We start from the raw sequence: 19749 nt of genomic DNA on the forward strand, positions 1-19749 counted from the left end.
CGCCGGAGAGATTCGGCAGGTCTGCGAGCAACAAACTTGTTCATTCAAAAGTTAATTGTGATACATGGGAAAGAGAACCTAGAATAAAATAATCGCATATTAAAGAATAATAACACGATAACTAAAAAAAAATTAAGTCCACACAACTGAGAAATGATATTTATAACACAATCGAATTTTTAAAACGGTCTCCTTGGCAACTCTATTTCATTTCTGCGGGACGACGAGCATAATATTGACGAATCCCTCCCACGTAAACACAATTAGCGCATCGATCCAAAGCTCCATTTCAAGTTTGGGTCGTGTGCACGTTTGTCGCGCCGCTTAATAACCTGAATTGAAAGAAAAAAAAAAAAGGTCCGTCTCCTAATCAAATGATCATGATGCTGAAAAATTGGTGTCATTGGTGGCAGACAAAGTAGCGAGATAATTGTTTACGCCGGCAATGCTTGGATCTTCCTCGTGATCACCTGCTAAATAATTCAAGCCATTTAGTCGGCTGTGCCGGGTCGTTATGATCCATATTCCGGCTTTTGCGCTTCCACCTGATATGATTGACAGCCAATGACCCCCACGGAGCAGATTTGTTTTGTTTTTTTGGCGGTTCACTGCAGAACAAATGTTGCTTCAAATATTGTCATAGCAACAGATGCTAATGCTTAGCTTACGAACTGGAACTGTGCGAACACTGCAGCTCTGCTTACATTGCGGCTTTTCTCTGAAGCGTCAAAGTGGTCCTTTTGCTCGCCAGACTCATTTTTGTAAATTAGCCGTGGCTTCGTTAATTGATGACAATTGCAAAAAAAAAAAAAAAGCTTCCTAATTGCCAATGTTAATAGTTTGAATGGTAACAATACCACAAAATGTTTCCAGATTAAATGAAAAAAAAAAATTCCCCAGAAGTGAGTGTACATACTCATGCAGTAAAGCCTCTCTAACTTCCGCTAACAAACCAGACTAAATTTAGCTCCTCCCCGACATGTAAAGACGTACCGCAAGTCTCTCAGTGGAGATGCAACACTTCAACATACTTCTGAGCAGAAAAACTGCAAATAGGTGAGTTTTTCAGCAAAAAGCTTATTCAGAGGACAATGAAGGGGAGGGGGGGGGGTGATGATGTCAATTAGGATCAGTAGTAAGCGTCCATCTCACATTTAACACGAGCATGACACCCCAAACTTTATTACCCGCGCTCCATTTTATGACTTACTTCAAATATGACATAACAGAATCCCTTTTCAATGCCGCGGCAAAGTGGAGGGTGTGCAGTTTGTCATGCTTCCGCCTTAAATTGTGAAGATGGACTTCACTGTCATCTGGTGGGGGTCCATGTGGCCACCACACACTGGTTAATTAATAGTAAGCCCCCCCCACCCCACCCCTGCCTTCCTAGGCATGATACCAGCGCCGAGCGGTGACTGGGCTGAAGGCTGCAGACGAGGTTGAGGGAATCCCTGCGGAAAGCCGCCTTCCATCACCCCAGAACATCTGCTCCCACACCCCCCCCCAAAAAAAAAAAAAAATGTTTAAATAGCTGGACGCAGCATGCTAGCCCGTGCACGCTCTTTGGAGCAATTTCCTGTCATGCTGGTGTGCTTCCAGAGAATGCAAAGGTGTGTTTTTATAGCTCCATTGTGTGAGATGGAGCAGCACCCGACAGGAAGCTCGATTAATGAAAAAAAAGAATTACCTGAGTGCTTGACAGAGACGAAAGAGACCCCTTGCTTCTGCTTCTTTCTTTCTTTTTTTTTTTTTTTTTTTTTTTAGGGACGCTGCTGCTTCTGCTATCCTCCTAGTAATTCCAAGCAACCCGGCCAAGCCCCCCACCTTCTCTCTCTCTCGCTCTCTCTCTGTCTCTCACTTGCTCTCTCCTCCCTCGCAATGCACGCCGGGAAACAGAAGAGGGGTGCGTTCATTACCGCAGTAGCTCCTCAATGCTGATTGGACAGAAGGCAATTTGGGGATGTAGTTATCACATGTACACAGCGTGTGATTGAAAACTAACTATGTAGCTTTACTGGAATTAATATGTATAAAAATATGTATATATCAAAATAAAACAAGTCTGATGAAAAGAAAAATGAATGTCCGTGATGGTGAAAAAGGAAGGAAATAGTGACATCTGGTGGCCAAAACGTGAAGCAGAGGGATTGGAAAGGAAGGAAAATGAGCAGGGATGGATGGAACAGTCAAAAATGACAATTAAAGAGTACTTTGACGTTTTCTTGTCATCGTAAATTTCAAATAGCCAAAAAATATCAACTAAAGCAAGAAATATTCCCAAAATAAAAAAAAATAAGGCAATTTGACCTGCAAAAAAAATTGTCTGGAAGTCACTTTTGAAACTTTGAGTCATGTGACGAGCCGGTTCCGTTTGATTGGCCAAACGGAGTCAAACGAAGGGAAACTGAGTCACGTGACAAAAACAAAAGGATCGCAAATACAAGTAATAAGACTTTTTGAGTTGAAAAAAATGACATAAAAGTAAAAAGTATGTTGCTTTAAAATTACTTTGAAAAGAAACAATTTAACAAAATGTTACTTGGATAATGCATTGCTATGCATTATTGGTCATTATTATTTTAGGACTTTATTATTGCAATCATAATATTCAATCCTCTGCTAGCGTATCACAATTAACAATTAAATAAAATTTCATACCAACGCAGCGCAGTGAACAAGTGGTTATCATGCTATTGAGGTTTGAGGTTCGAATAGCGGCTCCGGCTCACTCTAAATGACCCGTGAGTGTGACCAAGATAAGCGCTATAGAAAACCGACAAGCGTGTTTTGCATCACACCCTTCGTGTTGCACGACATTCGGTGACTGGCCGTGCACGTCGCTGCTTTGGGTCGGGGATGCATTACGCATTAATGAGAAGCTGCCGTCCGGCTTCCCGCTAATTAGACATTTCCTTGTACACTGCAGCATCTCCTCGCAAGGGAGAAGACGGCCTCACCTCAAAGTGTGTTGCCAGCCAATCACGGCAGGCCACATCTGCATCCGGCCAAGCGGAGACACAGCACGGCCTCAGCGGGAAACTGTGAGAGCGCGCACGGGACACATCATTAGGCACACCGACGTTGTCTCCGGTGTCAAAACGAAAACAAGCCGTACGTTCGTACTGCTGAATCTTTGCAGACATGGCAGCGGGAGCGTCGCTTCCCACCAGCCGCCACGGGCGCACGTCATACAGGAAGTCGCTGCTGCGGCTGGTTACTGTCACTGCTTATTTACCGTCACTGGGTGGGCCGCCGTTGCATCCCGCAGGCTACGTTTCCCACAGGACCCTTCAGTCTTCACAGGCAGCCCAGACAAAACAAAGTCATGACAGAGGCAGGCAAATCCATTAGATTTCTTTTTGAAAAATATTTTTTTTCTTGCCCTAATAAAACCCACACATTATACCTACTGGTGTCATTTATTTATTTTATTTTATTTTTTATTTTTTTGGGGGTAGTTGCATGCGTTTGGCTTGCAGGCTTGTTTTTCAGCAATATATCACTGTTGTTTTGGCTCTGGCGCGGACTCCACACTTGTCTAGCTGCCACTAGCTGGCGGTTATTTTTAAGAAAGAGTGGGCAGTGGACTACAGAGCACCCCAAAGTCCTGGAATGTTTTCTTTTATGTATGAACAGATATACAGGGTAAAACAAAAAAGCGACAAGAGAGCAGCAGAATGCAACACATAACGGCAGTTTGCTCGTGCTGCAAGGCAATAAAACGTCAACGAACGCAAGTTCTATTAACGGATCGCCTCGTAGGCGAGGAATGGTATCGATTAGAATATAGATTGATGATATTGTGCAATGAGAAATCAATATTCTAGGAGTTTCACGCCAAGCTTTGGTGAAAATCGCAAACAAGGGCCCATTTCAGCAAATCCTGCCATGCGTGCCTAAAAGTGTTTCAAACCACCCCAAAATATGAGCATGACCAATTTAAAAGCAATCTGGCATCAATCTACGCCGCTGCTAATCCCGTTCCTCGGAGATGCAGCCGGTGAACACGACTCGGTGCGTGTGTGTACAAAGTCTGGGGGGGGGGGGCGTTCGGGGGGTTGTGACGCGCCTGCAAAATGTCACAGACGGTCTAAGTGGCCATTTTTAGAGCAAATCAGCTGGGTTGTCAGCATGCATAGCTTCAGCCGAATGCTTCTGTTGCACGTATCTCAGGTTATCTGCTTGGTTTCTTTTTGAGTACTTCAATCAGGGACTTATATAAACGTTGGCGATAGCGTTATCAACTGGTCTGATATCACCTTTCCCTGATTAATTGGATCGTAATTGTAGCAGGGCCATATCACCGAGGATTTTTGTTTACTTGTTATCGGGATGTTGAATTGACTGTAATTACCTACTGGTACCTGAACACATCACGCCCACCAATTAGACACTGAAATAATTGGAATGCATATTCAGGCTCTATTAAATCACAGTTATGGATAGTTCGAGGCTTTCTCAAGAAAATGATTTGCTCATGGTGGCTGCATCAAAATATTACATGACGAGATTGCCTGTCTCCGGTTTACGATATCAGCCACAAGGGGGAGCCACAGTGCTGCGAGATTGTTTCAACAAAAAGGAGAAAATTGTTGAATGCATTTTTCCAACTGTATGAATTGATTTTATATAAAAGGTTGATTTTTTTTTATTCAATGGTAATTTTTTTCTCCTTCCTGTTCTCTCTTTTTGCATCCTTCCTCGGCTGAAACCTACTTTTAGGCCTTCCTTCATTTCCTCTTTCCTTTCCTTCCTGCCGCCACAGCAGTTTTGCTGCAAGCACCCTTACAGATGCATGAATCATCCTTCCAGCACAGACCTGCTTTTGCTTCAGTCTTCTTGACCTGATTCCTTGCCTCCAACCTTCCTGCTTCCCCCATGACCCTTTTCTCCCTTCCTTTAACACCTGTCCAATTCTGCTTGAAAATCTACTTTCGTTTGTGTAATATTTCTAAGGAGTTGTGGCAACACAAAAAAAAACATTGCAAAACACCTCAGGCTTAACCACAACATCCAAAACAAGGAGGCGGAGTCATGGACAGAAGAGGAGCGCACGGCATCATTCATTCGGTGGTGTAGGGAGAAAATGATGATTGTTACCCTGTTGATCATATATTAATATTTATCCAAAAGACAAATATAGACAAAAAGATGTAAGACTTTTTAAGTTGTATTTGCACCAAGTACGAATGTCGAACTTGGTGGTATCGAACATGACTTATTACACATGAACGGCAAGTTATGACTACGAACATTCCCGTGCAAAACATTTGCTATTACTGCACTGCAACTCTTCATCCTGCTTGTCTAACTGAAACCGAAATGCAACCGTGCGCGTGGCTGTTTCCCTTTAAAAGGGGGCAAGGCTCACTGCTGGGAATCCACGTCATTTCGCCGTTTTACACACGTCCGGATCAATGAGAGCGAGCGAGCGTGCGCGCGCGTCGCTCTTCCAGGAAGGGATTATTTACGTGCGCGCCGCCGACACGTGAAAAGGAAACACGCGACAAGACAAAAGAAGTTTGTCTCTTTTCCGCGCTGAGCAATGGAGCGCTGCGGCAGATAGAAGCAGAAGGAGAAGAAGCGAAAGAAGAAGAAGAGGCCACGGCAGCAACGGCGGGGCTTGCGTGACGGCAACTTGCCCACGCAATCCACCACATAGTTAGAATAAACACTTTTTGGGAGATTAAACCAAAAAAAGGAGGACAAGTGGAAGAGGAGAAGTTAACGGGAGATCATGTCTCAACCCCCCACGGCTGCAGCCAAGGTAACGAGGCGCACCATCGCGCGGGGGCGGGGGTCGAGTGGGGAGGGGGGGGCGGGGGTATTCCGTCGTGGGTTTTCGCGTCGGGATCGCTTTTGTATGCTTTGTTTTTGTTTGGGGGGCGGGGGGGGAAGTGGGGGACGCTCATCTGTTGCTCCCCAGCGCGTGGAACTGCGCGCTTGCATCTGCGCGTAAAAAATCGTTCACATCGCAACTGCCTTTGACTGCTTTGAAGTCCCCCCCAAAAAAAGAATACAAACCACGTGTTGCCCACGTTTAACAGCTGGACTGTGTCAACGTTCCACGCGGGGAGGTTTGTTGCCCACGGCATCGTGACACAATCGGGGGGGACAACAACATAGTTGAAGTCGTTGCTTAACAATTCAAGCAAGATAAGGAATTGTTGGCACAGCTACGACAAGCGGGGACAGATTGGTATCCGGCCAAATCATTAGGAACACTTGCGCGATCCAAAAGCAATACTCAAATCTGTCTTTACAAAGAGCATTTATTGAAAAATAATTTACGTGAATTGTCATGCAGCACATATTTTCTTCTTGTTATTGTCATGTGGCCAAGGATGAAATAACGCCAGAAAAAAGTGAAATGCGGCCCCACACTCAGAACCAGGTTACAATATTTTTGTGACTTATGTACTTATTTAAGCGACGCTGCAAAAATCTCTCCATCCAGGATGAACATGATAATGCACCCCCCCCCTCAAGTGTTTCTATTAGTGAGTAATGGCGAGTCATTAGCGAGCATGATGTCATTGTGGGGAGTAATCGTCTGACAGCCCACGTCTGTCACTTGCATGCCGTTTCTGCAGTGGCTGTATTGCAAGCTCGGTGACCCCAAAAGTCCCCGCCCCCTCAAGATGACTACCCCCCCCCCCACCTCGCCGCTCGGATAGAAAAGTTATTAGGTCTGGATGTCTAGCAAAAGATCTGCATGAAAGAGGAAATGGAAGACTGAAAGATTGCTTCTTGGCTTCCACAGGAAATTCCTGGTACATTCAGTTACTGCGTGCACACACACACACACACACACACACACACACAAAAAGTGACTGAGAGCCGACAGCAGGCGGCGGGAAGAAGCAACAACTGAGCTTCATTTCCTCTAAAAAAAAAAACAAAAAAAAAAAACGTTGGCATCTTGTTGTGCTCTTGCTCAGAAACGGAACCACACGCTCGTGAGCTAACCAAAGCAATGCTGCTCAAGAGCCACATCTGCCTCGCGCTTTGCCCCAAGAGGAGAAAAAAATAAGAAATACATTTTATACGTGACTTCTTCACGGTGGTCTTGGTGGTCTTTTCCGTAGGGGAAACTATCTGGAAGAAGCAGCGCTGAGAACTTGTAAACACTTGCTCCGAGCGTCCAGTTGAACTGTTTGGAAGCGAGCGTTTTCCATGACAAGTGTCATGACTAAAGCCTGAAGCGGTTCAAAGGGCTCCCACCGTGAAGACAGACGCCTGTCACGATGGACGAGTGTCAAAAGTGAAAATGAAAGGCAAATACGCCCATAAAGCCAGAAAACATCCACAACAATCGGTTAAAAAAAAAATACACCGATACCACCTTACCAGCCTGACGTGATTTCCGGAGCCCAAAATGGGAGGAACACAAAATGTTTTTAGGCTGACTTCAAATGATGGCATCTTAGAATTTACTTTTCTCAAGAAGCAGCATTGGATTTAGTTTGGCCCACTTTGCGCGGTGTTTTACGGAGAGTTAATACACAGATGGAAACAGCATCCTGACGTCCCTTATCTCCCTTTTGACATGGCGCCCCCTGGTGTTTAGACTGACACCACACAACTCCATTAAAAGTGAAATGTGTGAAAAACGATTGAATAATATGTTCAAATGTCCTTCATGGCAAGTTGTGACTCTAAAAAAAAATCTTCCGTTTGACTTGCCATGCCCAGGGAAAGCTTTTGAACTATATTTGATTCGAATACAGTTTCGCCACTTGCGATACGTCACAGCATTGTCATCAAGTATCTGTTACTTGGTATCGGAGTACCCAAATCGGGATCGGGGCATTCGTCGGCATGATGCAGTGCTCTTCAAAATGACAGCTCGCAATATTTCCGAAACAAAAAGTGCCCGGTGAGCACATGACTATTCAATTATTCCAATATGACGTTATTTAATTGACCAAATAACGTATGTTTACTTTATGTCTTATTTTGACTGACTCAGCAACATTGTTTACCTTGCAGTGCATTTGTTACCGTGTAAAAAAAAATGGCGTGGCTATCTATCAGGAGGTATGGAGGCAAGGCGAGCCAAGTGTGTGTGTGTGTTGGGAGAGGAGGGGGGGGGGGGGGGCTGTTTGGGTTGAGGGCCGGTGGTGGGCTTGGCACGTTTTGTGAGCCTGGCTTTTGTGTCTCTGTCTATTCATAGCAGGAGAGGCGCTCTTTCAGTCCTTCCGCGAACCCGCTGCCAAACTCCACTTCCTCCCCCGTCCATGCCCCCGCCGCCAGGCCAGCCAGCCGAATGGAGGACAGGCCTGCCAGGCTGCCCGCACACCTGCGTGAGTCTCGCACACACACACACACACACACGTCCACAAACATAGCCGTGCTGGATTTGAAGATCCTCGGAACATGTGTCACGTGCGCCCCCCCCCCAAAAAAAAAAAAACGCTGAGTAAACGTTTTAAGTACAACTTCAGTTTAAACATGAAAACTGTGTTTGATTGGAGGGAAAAAAAATAAGTTAATGATTCATTCAGAAAAATATGGCACATGAACGTGAATTTTTTGTAATTTAATTTTTTTTTATGGACGGGATATCGGCAGTTACTAAGGTCGATAAACCAGTAGAGAAACGTCAATACGGCTAAAGACTTGAATGCGTTAATAGGAAAATAATCCTTGTTAAATACACTTTTGATTTCCATAAGATCAGCATATCCGACGCCCCACAGCCATAGGCCACATTATATGTCCACAAAATTATTTTAATTGTTTTTTTTTTTTTTAGTTTATTATCCTACAGTATCAACAAAGCAACCTAACGTTCAGGCTGTAATAAGCTATTGCGTCCCAACATTCAAGGAAGTAGTAATTGTAAATTGTAACCCAAGGCATCATAGTTCAACGCACATCAAACTGACATTGAGGAAGCATTTTTTTATTTATTAAATGAGCGTGCACTTGTGTGCACGTGTCGTTCGAACGGGTAGCGCGGAGAAATGCACCGCCAGCGCTAACGACGTGGCTGCGATTGGAGAAGAGCGAGTTTACAGAAGTGCCGTCTGCGATTTATTATTTTCGTGAACGTGTTGAGCTGGGGGATGTTTGTCAGGCCGTTGGATGACATTCACAGTAACGTCTTCAAGTTTTGTTTTGGAAGAGGAAAGAAAAAAAAAAAGAAAAAAAACGGAAGAAGGGTTTTTTTTTTGCTTCAGTTTCCTGTCAGGTTAAAGCGATGGGTCACTTCCGCATGCTTTGGCGGAAGATTGCCGCGGTCGCATCTGAAACGCGGTTCCGGCAGGAAATGATGGGTGCTTTTTTGGCCAGCCCAACACCTCCGCTCGTCTTTCCTATGCAAACAACATGCGTGCGGCGGGAAATGAGGCGTCCGCGAGAGTCATGGAAGAGAGGAGAGGAGAAGAGGAGGGGGTGGGGGGGTGGGAGGGGTTAAAATAGAAAAAAAAAAAAGACAGAAAGAGAAAGAATGAGGGAGGAAATTGCAGTGTGCGCAGAAATCCGCCTTCTCCATTTCCTGGGGAGGAAGTGGATTAGATGAGGAGGGGCGGGGGCGGGGGGGTCGAGTCACTGCTCCAGAAAGCTCATAGCGGTATTATTAACCCTATAAGGCACCGCAAACTGCTCAATTAAAAGAAGATACTTCGATGAATGACTGTTGAATTCCATCTATGAGTGCTAAGGTCGATCTGAACGATATTTTTTTTCCCCGCCTCAATATCGCAATTGCGGTTTGATAGCGATTATTTTTTTTTAACTCATTCACTACCAGCTGTGTAAAAAAAAAAAAAAAAGGGATCTTTGACGTCTTTATCCGTCAATGGCAGTAAATGAGTTAAAGGTCCTCCCTCCATGTATTTTTATGTATTTATTTTCAATCCATTTGTCCACACATTAGTGACTTGACTTAAATAATAATGTAGAGTCAGTGCGAAGGCACACAAGGCACGCCGCTTCCGAACCCGACTTGGACCGGACCATCGGCAAAAGTTAGCCACTAAATTACTAATTAATAATTTTTTTTTTTTAACGCACAAAAAGTTAGGAAAGGAACATAAAGGAAAACACAGGTTGCTATGGAAACAGTACGAGGGCGATAATCACGAGTAACGTAAATCGAATGGGACGATTTAACGACATGATTTTACTGTTTTAAATTCGAAACATGGTTAAGTATTTTTGTGAAGCGCGATGCGTGTACTGTATTCCCCGTATTTGTGTGGCTTGAGGGCTGTGTCTCCCTCGCTTGTGACACGGAAATGGATCTCTCGTTTGTGTCTCTGCGCGCTCGCCTGGCTTTAGCTGTCAGTCACCGCCAAACTTGATCGGCGGCATGCGCTCGGCGCGGGAAAACCCACGAGCGATATCGTCTTCATTTCCGATATCCATATCTCGAAGGTTCACATCTCGATCGTGACGCAATGACGCTAAATCAGGCCTTCGATTGGTTTGTGTCTCAACTTTGAATTGTGCAAAGGAGAAAGTGCAACAAAGATCCTGATTAAAGTGTCGTCCATGGCAACAAGACTGCCTGTTGCCGTGGCGTGTGTGCGTGCTCGAGACATGCGTGTCCGCGTGGGCGGATGAGTGAATATTTGTGTAAAGCATGTGTAGGTGTAAGCGGTGACTAACCACATTACAGCACATCAATTTGCACCACCGAATGCCCTTTTGCTCTCTTTTTTTTTTTGTATGTCGCACGTTGGACTTCACCGGGGTGGGTTTTGCGCGTGCGTTTCTGAGGGGAAATTTCCTGCCCCTGGAAGCAGCTCTTGTCCTCAGGAATTTCCTGAGTGGGCAGACAGAGCTTCCTGAATAAATGTTGTTGTTGTTGTGTGTGTGTGTGTGTGTGTGTGTGTGCACGAGCGTGCGTTTTAACTCGCTGGCTCGCTCGTCTCCTCTGAAAGGGAAACTGTTCTCACATGCCAGAGAGCGAGCTGAATGCAGCCCCCTTTCGCTTCCTGTTCGCGACACACTCCGCATGATGTTTTCAAAAGGGGGGGGGGGGTGCAGGGGGGGGGGGCGAACTTCCCATTGAATACACTCAACGCTAAATGTGATGAATCAAATTTTTGCAAAAAAAAAAAAAAAGGCCTTTTTTATTTATTTATTTATTTTTTTTTTTAATTAAAAGCGTACCGCCAGCTTTTCCTGACTTAGCGGCGGTCCGAATCCATTTTTTTTCATAGCCGGCAAAGAGCGACAGTAATAAGCAGACTTTGCTGTCGCGTTACATGCGGTAAACCAAAAGTGAACAGGATTTACAGGAAGTTTTTTGACACTGACGCTACACGATACAAACAACTTTCTGTGCTTACGATACCAGAAGAAAATTAGACGTTGCCACTCCAGATAATGATGGATATTTATTTTGGTTTCGGTTGGTTTGCTGAACAATTATTTCTAAAAATAAATAATTGACTTAATTAAGATTTGACTACACTAATCTGACAAACTCATTTTTTTAGTAAGTATATATTTTTTTCTGGCTTCTTTTTCTTTTTTATTGTTGCGTCCTTCCGTCTTTTTTTGTTCCTCCCTTCCTTGTTTTTCGGACCACTTTGCTGCCTTTTTTCCTCTCACACCTTCAATTTTTTTTCCCTCGCTTGTCAACTTTTTTTCAATTCTTGCCCTTCCTCCCTTTCTTTCCTCCCTTCCCTTTATTCATGCATCCTTACATCCTTCCTTCCGGAGCTTAAAACAACTTCTCTGCCTTCCTTCCTTCCACACCAGCCCGATACTGCTTCAGAATTTTATTTCTTGTCATTAGTCGCAGTAGACGGAAAAATATATTTTGACTTTTGACCAACCTTGCGTATTTTAAACGCGGCTTTCTCCAAAACTGAATCGTCATCGTCATTCGGGCATCACTAACTCGGGAAGCTAAACTGCTTCGATCTCAAGCGAGTTGCCACTAGCTACAAGTCCTTTCGCTAAAATTGTCGTTTGAATGAGATCAAATATATGTTAAGGTGCTGCACAAAATGCTGACTCGGGTTTAACACGGCACATAATCACTGCTGGGGGGGCGGAAACAGGCAAGACTTTGACATAGTTTGCAAGTATATCAAGCGTTGTGTGTGTGTGTGTGTGTGTGTTGGGGGGGGGGGGGGGGGGGTGGAAGAAAAGTGAACAAAAGGAAGAGTTGCAAGAGCTGGCTTGCTCCGAGTTCTTGACAACAAACAATCAGGAACAGGTCGTGCTACTTCCTGGCCATAAAAGCGCCGTGTGATTGATGATGTGTTTTATGTTTGTTTGGACTGGCTGCAGTCCAGTCCCGCTGGATGGGGACAAGCACATGCCTGCTGGCGAGGGAAGAGGAGAAAGGACGACGCTTTAAAGAGCGTGCTTTTGACACAAGGGGGCTGAGGGAGGGAGGGGCGGGGGGGCGGCGGGGGTTAAAGTGCACGTTGGTGAATGCGTGTATGGACGGAACGAGCAAAGTGGGGACGTACGCCGGTGAGCAAATGACTCGCCACATGTCCAGAGTGTCACAAAGTCACGGCAGGGCCTACTTATTCCCCCTCGATTTCGAGAGGGAAGGCAAACATTTACTAAAGTACAGAGTTTGGAGCAAAGTCCCAGCTTTGCTGATAGAGCCGCGTTTGTTTTTTTATTTATTTAACCGAAGTCGCTTCGCACCACGACGACCAAGGCACATGTGGCACGTTGAGTACAAGCGTGGGAGGTGCGGGGGGGGGCTATTTGTGCCATGCCAATTGCCTAAACTCATTCACTACCATTGACGGCTAAAGACGTCAAAGATCATTTTTTTTTTTTTTTTTTTTTTTTTTTACTCGTAGATGTCTGAGTGACAATTCCTATTCGGAAGCGACGACAGTTTTGTGTAAATGCAAAGAAATGCTATCATGTTTTCATTAGACCCGCCCCCCCCAAAAGAAAATCAGCACCACTATAATGACCCACAATAAAACTGACACTCTGAAACTCCAATATCGAGCAGAAATGAGCCTTGAGGGGTACAACTGCTCTTGTCACTTCGGTCCACTCTTGCCGCAATTTCTGACTGATTGAACATCCAGTACGGTCCAGTGACGAATAGCGCTCGGCGGTACGACGAGAACTTTAAGCTCCTCATTAACCCGTCTGGCTGCCAAGCGGCAAAGTCGAGCAAGCGCTTCCGTACGCCGACGAAACGAGATAGCGGTGAGCTCATCGCGCCCGTCCTCTCCTTCGTCCCCCGGGCGCTGGGGCGTTGCCTCGGCAACCAGCGCGCCTCTGCATCTGCACGCGCGTTCGGCGCGGGGGCCCCGACACGCCACCGAGGGGAAACTCGCATGCGTCATCGCAAGGATCGGCGGCCCACGTTAAGCTGCCGAATATCAGAATTGGCAACTGCGTCAAAAATTAAATCGAAATAAAAAAATGACAGACTGATGCCAATGGAGCCTAACTGGAAGATCGTGAACAAAGTCGCAATTTTTCCATTTGCATTTATTTTGCATCGGAACCGCTTCGACTGTGTGGCGGCAATCATTTTGCGGAATGGAATGAAAATGACTTTGGATTGAGCCAATCTGAGCCTCTCCTCCGTCGCCGTGGTTATATGTTACGTGACATCCCAGAATAGACGCCATGCCCCCACTCTGAACTTCAGGCGCGCTCCGGCCTAGTATCGGTTTCCTCTCGTGTTTGTCTTTCCCTCCTCGTTGAACATCTTTGCGGCAACTCTCGCCTTTTGTTTTATTTATTTTTTTCGCTCAATCAACTTGCTAACGTTGGAAGTTTCCTTTGCTGAAACAAAGCTCGAGCTGTGGATGACTTCCTGCCGAATCATGTTGCGGGACAGGTTTTGATTTCGATTTTTTTTTTTTACCCCCCCCCCCCTTTTTTTTTTCCTCCTCTCCCCTCGCACTTCCTCCTTTGGGCTCTACGCAGATGGCCGAGACCGACATACCGGATCTAAGAGGGCTTTTTTGGCAGAGCGAAGAGCGCCGCTCGCTTTTCGGGCCCGGAGTGAGCATGCGGCGGCCCTGACCCCGTGACCCGCGGCCGCCTACCGGGCTTTGCTGCGCAAACATGCGCACTAGCGCGTCACAATATTTTTTCGACTTTTGTCGAGATACATCGCTTCCTGTTCCCTCCGCGGGTTTTTATTACAAAATCTGGCCTTCGTTTTCATATGGCGCAACTTTTTCGTTATTAGTTTTCCACCGATCCTCTTTGAATCTTTGATTCCAACCTCCTCACCCTGCCTGAGCGACTTTTCTTTATCGCCGCCGTTCCCGTAATCGCTCCCTCCTTTTATCTCCACTTCCTCAATATCCTCTTTACTGCCTCTGCCTCCTTCCTTCCTCCCTCTCACCCCCTCCCCCTCCCCCCTGTCCCCCCCCCCCCCCCTCCCCTCACCATCCGGCCCTTCCGTCTTCCTTCCTTCCTTCCGCGGGCAGCCACCCCCCTCCTTCCCCGCTGCGTTGACTTCACTCAACCTTTTTTTTTTTTTTTCTGCGTCAACATTGTTGCTTGTTCTCCTTTTTCCTGACTTCTCCCCCCCCCCCGCAGGTTTGCAGCCGGTGTTCTGGAGCAGAGACGACGTGGCCCAGTGGCTGCGATGGGCCGAGAAGGAGTTTGCGCTGCGGCCAATCACCAGCGGCTCCTTCCAGATGAACGGAAAGGCCTTGCTGCTGCTCACCAAGGAGGACTTCCGCTACCGCTCGCATCACTCGGGTAACGCCCCTTTCTCTTCCGAAATGAAAATGCAGCCCGTTCCACTTACAATACGCCACTTTGAATAAACGGGGCTATAAATCTGACAGCCATTAAAGTACAAAGCTGAAGTGACAAATCATCATCAAACTTCCACTATTTGAGCAAGCGTGCAAAGGGAGGGGGGCGGGGGGAGGTTGGAGGAAGTAGGGGGGGGAGGGGACGGTTAATCAGGAAGTACGAACCTCAACTGTCGCCCCGGCAACACCAACAGCAGGGTGGGCGAGAGCAAAAATGTTGTCCAAGCAGACTGCTGGATTTTTTTTTCAATATGAAACAGGAATTGAGAATCAAGTCGATGACGCAGGTGCGATCAAGTCCACGGCGCAATAAAAATGATTTTGCGATACGTCAAGATGAAAGATGTTCTTTAGTACAAACAATCCAATTTCCTGCTCCCTCGCGTCATGTAACGTGTCGCCGGCTTTGAAATGTTTCCCGAACCTAAAATATGAGGTTGGCTAGCGATAAACCGACGACTGATTGCCGCTTTTTATTTTCTTCCGCTCCCGTCACTCGCTGCCAAATTTGGAATTCTGAGTGATAATGTGTCGATTATTTTTGTTTCATGGTGCATTTCCAAATTACAAGCCTTCCATGTAATCTTAAATCAGGAAGCAGCAATTTTCCGGGCACTGACACTCACCGCGCTTAAAAGTGAGAACTGAAAGTAGTGTGTATGCGTGTGTGTGTGTGGGGGGGGTGTGTGTGTGTGTGTCCACCATCACTTCCTTTATGAGTCTCATTTCCTTGTTAAGGTAAAAGCGCTTTTTTTTTTTCAGAGCCGTCAAACATTATCAGGGTGTTCCTTCTTCTTGATGCGAAGTTATTTGTTAAACCTGTTTTGATCCCATTTGGCCGCCGTCATATGTAAACACCACGCTGTTAATCATTGAGGGAACTTCCTGTTTCGGCTTTGTCCCCGAAATTGTACAAGGAGAATGACGGCCTTGAAAAAAAAAAGGATGTTCGGTCGCATTTAGTTCTCGGTTCAAACAAAGACAACTTGAGTCAAGATTGCGCGCTAGGATGACAATTTGCAACGGGCTGACTCGTCTTGTTGTCGACGGAACTCATGATGGTCCCAGCGGGAATGAATTGGGAAGTCTCCAAGTCACTTTTGTTTGGCGAGTTACGGAAAAATAATACATGAGGACACAACAGTGGCCAGGTCAATCACCGGACCTTAACCCAATCGAGTATGCATTTTATAACCCCTGAAGTGGAGACTGAAGGGAGAAAGTGAAAGAGGCGGAAGGTAAGGCCTGCAAAACAAAAGCATTTTAAATGAAGAAAGTAATTGTCCGGTGAAGTGGTCGGCTCACAGATTGTCCCACCAAATCTGAAATTTCATTTAATAATCCCAAAAATAATATCGCGTAAAACTGAACAGGGAGTATTGTGATTCTTCCACTATTGCTCAAGTTTCGTGCTGCCTGGAAATCACGAAGAAGTCGTCGTCTTCCTTAGAAATCTGCAGTCGCGGCTTCCCTTTTTTCTAATTTGTTTTTTCTTTCCCTGCAGGTGACGTTTTATACGAACTGCTGCAGCACACCCTGAAGCAGAGGAAACCCCACGTCTTCTATCCCTCCGGTTACTTCCCGGGAAACTCCTTCCACCTGCTGCCCGAGAGCTCGTCGCAGCACCTGAAGCTCGAAGGTCAGCGCCCGCGTCAGTGTACATTCTTGCGGTCAGACACGCTGTAATTCCAAACACGTCTGACTGGCACTCATCGTCACCATTCCAAACGTTAATAACTGATGCCGTTTTCTGGCACTGGTGTGAAGCAATGCGATTTGGAAGCCAAAAAACACACGAGAGTTGGCGCAAAAAAAAATAAATAAAAAGGACTTGGCCATTGTGAAACCTGTTCCACAAGGAAATGCTGTCGCGTTTCAACGCGCGACAGGAAAGTGGAACCAATGTCTCTTGGAAAATAGCTACTGGCTTATTTATTTGCGGAGGGTGTTTTATTGCAACAAAATGGTGCGCACAAACTGTGCAACTTTGGCGCCACGAAGGTGTTTGGGGGAGCAAATGACTTTGGGGTAACAGTGACACCTAGTGGACACTCACAAAAAGACTTTTCAATTGCTCTTTGTTTTTTCTCACCAGATCGCACATTTAATCCCATGTAACTTGGTTTCAACAATGAATCCAATTTAAAATCGCACAACTTGTTGAAATAAAACAAAATGTTTCGGTCAGCCATTATTTTTTTCACTCAGAGAAATAAGATTTGACATTTGAATGCGTTGCTTCTGTATGTTAACAAAAAATACATTTTCAATTGTTTTCCTCGCAATATTGTGGGAATAATTAAAAAATTAAATAATTGATCAGAATGGTTCATATAAGCCCAAAAAGTGAATCTCCATTAAAGAGTATCAGGTCATATTGTAATTTTTTTTGGAATCACGTAAGGACGGGGATGATGTGACAAACTAAATGAGCATAAACAAAAGCAGCCGTCAATAGTTGTTTGGCGAGCCAATTTTTTTTTTTTTTTTGGGCACCAATGCCTGGTGTAAACACAAAGAAGTTTCCACACACAAACCTGTCGTTTGGATCGCGCACAGCCCTTCCCTGAAGCGAAACGAATCACTACGTTGCGCAGTCGTAGCAATTATCTCGCGTTGTTCTGACGATAACGATCCGAGTTTGCTGACAAATTGCCACACCGCATTGACCCAAATGTCAGCGCCGCTGCTCGGATGTTCACCTCGCTGTCGTCTGCCCTCCCTACAGAAACGGTACGACGGGCGCCATGCGCGACAGAACCCGTCCCCCAGCACCCGCCGACCATTGAGCTGCGACACCGCTCCCGCTCCCGCTCGCCTCACCACCCGCCGCCGCGGCAATCTCCCCCCGATCCAAACCACCAGCAAGCCGCCGCCAAGGACCACATCCAGGCCTTCTCCCAGCTGCCCGACAGCAACCACCACTTGCCCGAGGACACGTACCCTCTGCCCGTTTCCCCGAGCGCCCCCAACGGCCGCTGCGGCAGCCCCAAGGAGGCGCCGTGCATGGGCAGCCCCGGCGGCCAGGAGGTGGGTCCGCCTCGAGTCATCCAGCTCATGCCCGGCACCATCATGAACCCCGCGTACCCGAACACGAGCAGGAGCGGCGGCGGCGGCGGGACCGCCTTGGACTTCAGGCACAGCCGCGGCACGAATATGGAGAACGGGCGCGAGGTGAAAGTCGAGCGGACTCATCAGATGACGCCGACCCACCAATCGATGCCTCAGCATCTTCTCCAGAATCAGGAGGAGGCACTCTACAGGAACTTCCTCATGCCCGTGTCCCCGCCGGAGGATTACCAAATGCCCATCGGGCGGATAGCCGGTAAATTGCCTTCCGCCGGAATCCAAACGGGGCGGACGCCTTCTGATAAATTTATGAAAACCTTTCAAGTAACTTACAGTGAGGAAGTGGTTGCAAAATATTCTATGATGGGAACTTGTCAAGGCCTTTTGAAACGGAGGTTTATTTTTGAATGGGCTAGCAAATGGTTTTGGAAAAAGAATACTGGTCAACGCTTTTTTTTTTTAATTTCTAGATTTGGTTTGTGCATTTTTTTCTCTTGCACATCACATTTATGATATAACATATTGTAAATAATAACAATAATTTTTTTTTTTATTGTAAATTTTTCCTGAAACACAAATTACAACACATGGTAAAATCCTGATTGCGCAAACTTTTAGAGGAGGAGAACCTAAAAAAAAATGAAAATATCGGCCGAAAAATATGTATGAAAAAGCAAAATGAAGCAGTTTTCTCTCACTTTTCTTTCCCCCCCCCCCCCCCATGTGACCTTTGCAATTCGGAAATTGCCATTTTCCTGCATTGCCATGTCAATTTGAATTTAGTACCTTGACAACTGTGAAAAATCAAGCTGCGCCTCCTCTCAAAATTGTTGGGCCTCAATTGCTTGCTCATCGGTTGTAATATTTTCTCCTGGCAGACTGCCGGCTACTGTGGGATTACGTCTACCAGCTCCTGTCAGACAGCCGCTACGAGAACTACATCCGCTGGGAGGACCCGGAGAACAAAGTCTTTCGCATCATGGACCCCAATGGTCTGGCCAGGCTGTGGGGCAACCACAAGGTAAAAAGCATGCAAACTTTTTTTTTTTTTGGACTGCATTTTAGATCCTATTACGATACGATGAACACCTTGCATTTATTTCTCCGGGCTTACAGAACAGGACCAACATGACATATGAGAAGATGTCACGAGCACTGAGACACTACTACAAGCTAAACATTATCAGAAAAGAGCCCGGGCAAAGACTTTTATTCAGGTAATGACCACTTTCTGTAGTCTTTCTGTTAATCATGACAAGCACGTGCCAATCGACGGCTCTCATGTTGGCCAGGTTCATGAAGACCCCGGACGAGATCGTCAACGGCCAGACGGACCGCCTGGAGCACTTGGAGTCCGACACATACGAACAAATTTACATCAAAGAGGAGTGCTGAGGAACTCTGGGAAAGCGAGTTCCGTGAACTTTTACTACTGCAAAAGCCGCCGATGCCTTTTTTGAAGCAGCTTGAACAATCGTCGTGGAACCTCAAAGGTCTCGGGCATTTGCTATTGGCAGTTCCCAATACAGAGATATGAAATATTTCCAAAAATGCCTTTGGATAATTTACTGTAGTTTTAATTTGCCTCATGGACAGCGCTGAATATATATATTTTTTTGTGAACTGCAAAAGCAAGCCGATCACTTTTTGTGCTTTTTTTTTTTGTAATTTTATTTGGCATATTCACATGCATTATACTGTGGCATTGCGCGCGCGTGTGTGTGTATGTGTGTGTGTGATGATATGACGATGGAATAAAAATTTTCGATCAAATTAGGCTTTTTTATGAATTTTGGTTTGAAAGAATTGAGGGGGGAAAAGTTGAGTGGTGTAATTTAAAAGGTGTCCACTTGAGGGCACTCGTGTACAATTTAATGTGAGGCTTTTTTAATACAGAAAATAAAATGTTAAATAACGCATTGAGTCTTTGGAAAATTGCAAATGA

General features: G+C 45.8%; 2 protein-coding genes across 6 annotated transcripts in view; one reads left to right on the top strand and one right to left on the bottom strand.

Annotated features, from left to right (window-relative positions):
• The window catches only part of syn3 (synapsin III), a 54176-nt gene extending 51001 nt beyond the window's left edge, over nucleotides 1–3175 (bottom strand). For 2 of the 3 annotated variants that reach the window (XM_088289103.1, XM_088289101.1), the window contains exon 1: nucleotides 1691–1847. The gene's annotated coding sequence lies outside the window, so the exon portion shown is untranslated. Of the gene's footprint in view, nucleotides 1–1690; nucleotides 1848–2960 lie in introns of those variants that run through there. The other variant, XM_088289102.1, reaches the window with a different exon arrangement.
• A 2236-nt stretch (nucleotides 3176–5411) lies between these two features.
• etv6 (ETS variant transcription factor 6) lies at nucleotides 5412–19577 on the top strand. 3 transcript variants are annotated; one of them, XR_015842015.1, is made up of 9 exons: nucleotides 5412–5770; nucleotides 8180–8309; nucleotides 14512–14676; nucleotides 16240–16374; nucleotides 17464–17765; nucleotides 17837–18060; nucleotides 18683–18825; nucleotides 18921–19021; nucleotides 19097–19577. XR_015842015.1 is itself a non-coding variant. In XM_088288187.1 (8 exons), the coding sequence occupies exons 1-8, from the start codon at nucleotides 5741–5743 to the stop codon at nucleotides 19197–19199; spliced, it is 1404 nt and encodes a 467-aa protein (XP_088144313.1). In that variant the 5' UTR covers nucleotides 5412–5740; the 3' UTR covers nucleotides 19200–19577. The 3 variants fall into 3 exon arrangements, 2 of the variants coding, with proteins under 2 accessions (XP_088144313.1, XP_088144315.1); XM_088288187.1 differs by having other exon boundaries at nucleotides 17464–18060; XM_088288189.1 differs by having other exon boundaries at nucleotides 8183–8309; nucleotides 17464–18060.
• Nucleotides 19578–19749: the final 172 nt, after the last annotated feature.

Source organism: Idiotropiscis lumnitzeri, chromosome 2, assembly GCF_059441095.1.
Source record: "Idiotropiscis lumnitzeri isolate Australia: NSW breed Sydney's pygmy pipehorse chromosome 2, RoL_Ilum_1.0, whole genome shotgun sequence".
Lineage (NCBI taxonomy): Eukaryota > Metazoa > Chordata > Actinopteri > Syngnathiformes > Syngnathidae > Idiotropiscis > Idiotropiscis lumnitzeri.

Coding starts and splice junctions, on each gene's coding strand:
- etv6 (XM_088288187.1), top strand. CDS start 5,741: ATGTCTCAACCCCCCACGGCTGCAGCCAAG. Junction 16,375..17,463: donor GCAGCACCTGAAGCTCGAAG/GTCAGCGCCCGC, acceptor CCCTCCCTACAG/AAACGGTACGACGGGCGCCA. Junction 18,061..18,682: donor GCCCATCGGGCGGATAGCCG/GTAAATTGCCTT, acceptor TTCTCCTGGCAG/ACTGCCGGCTACTGTGGGAT.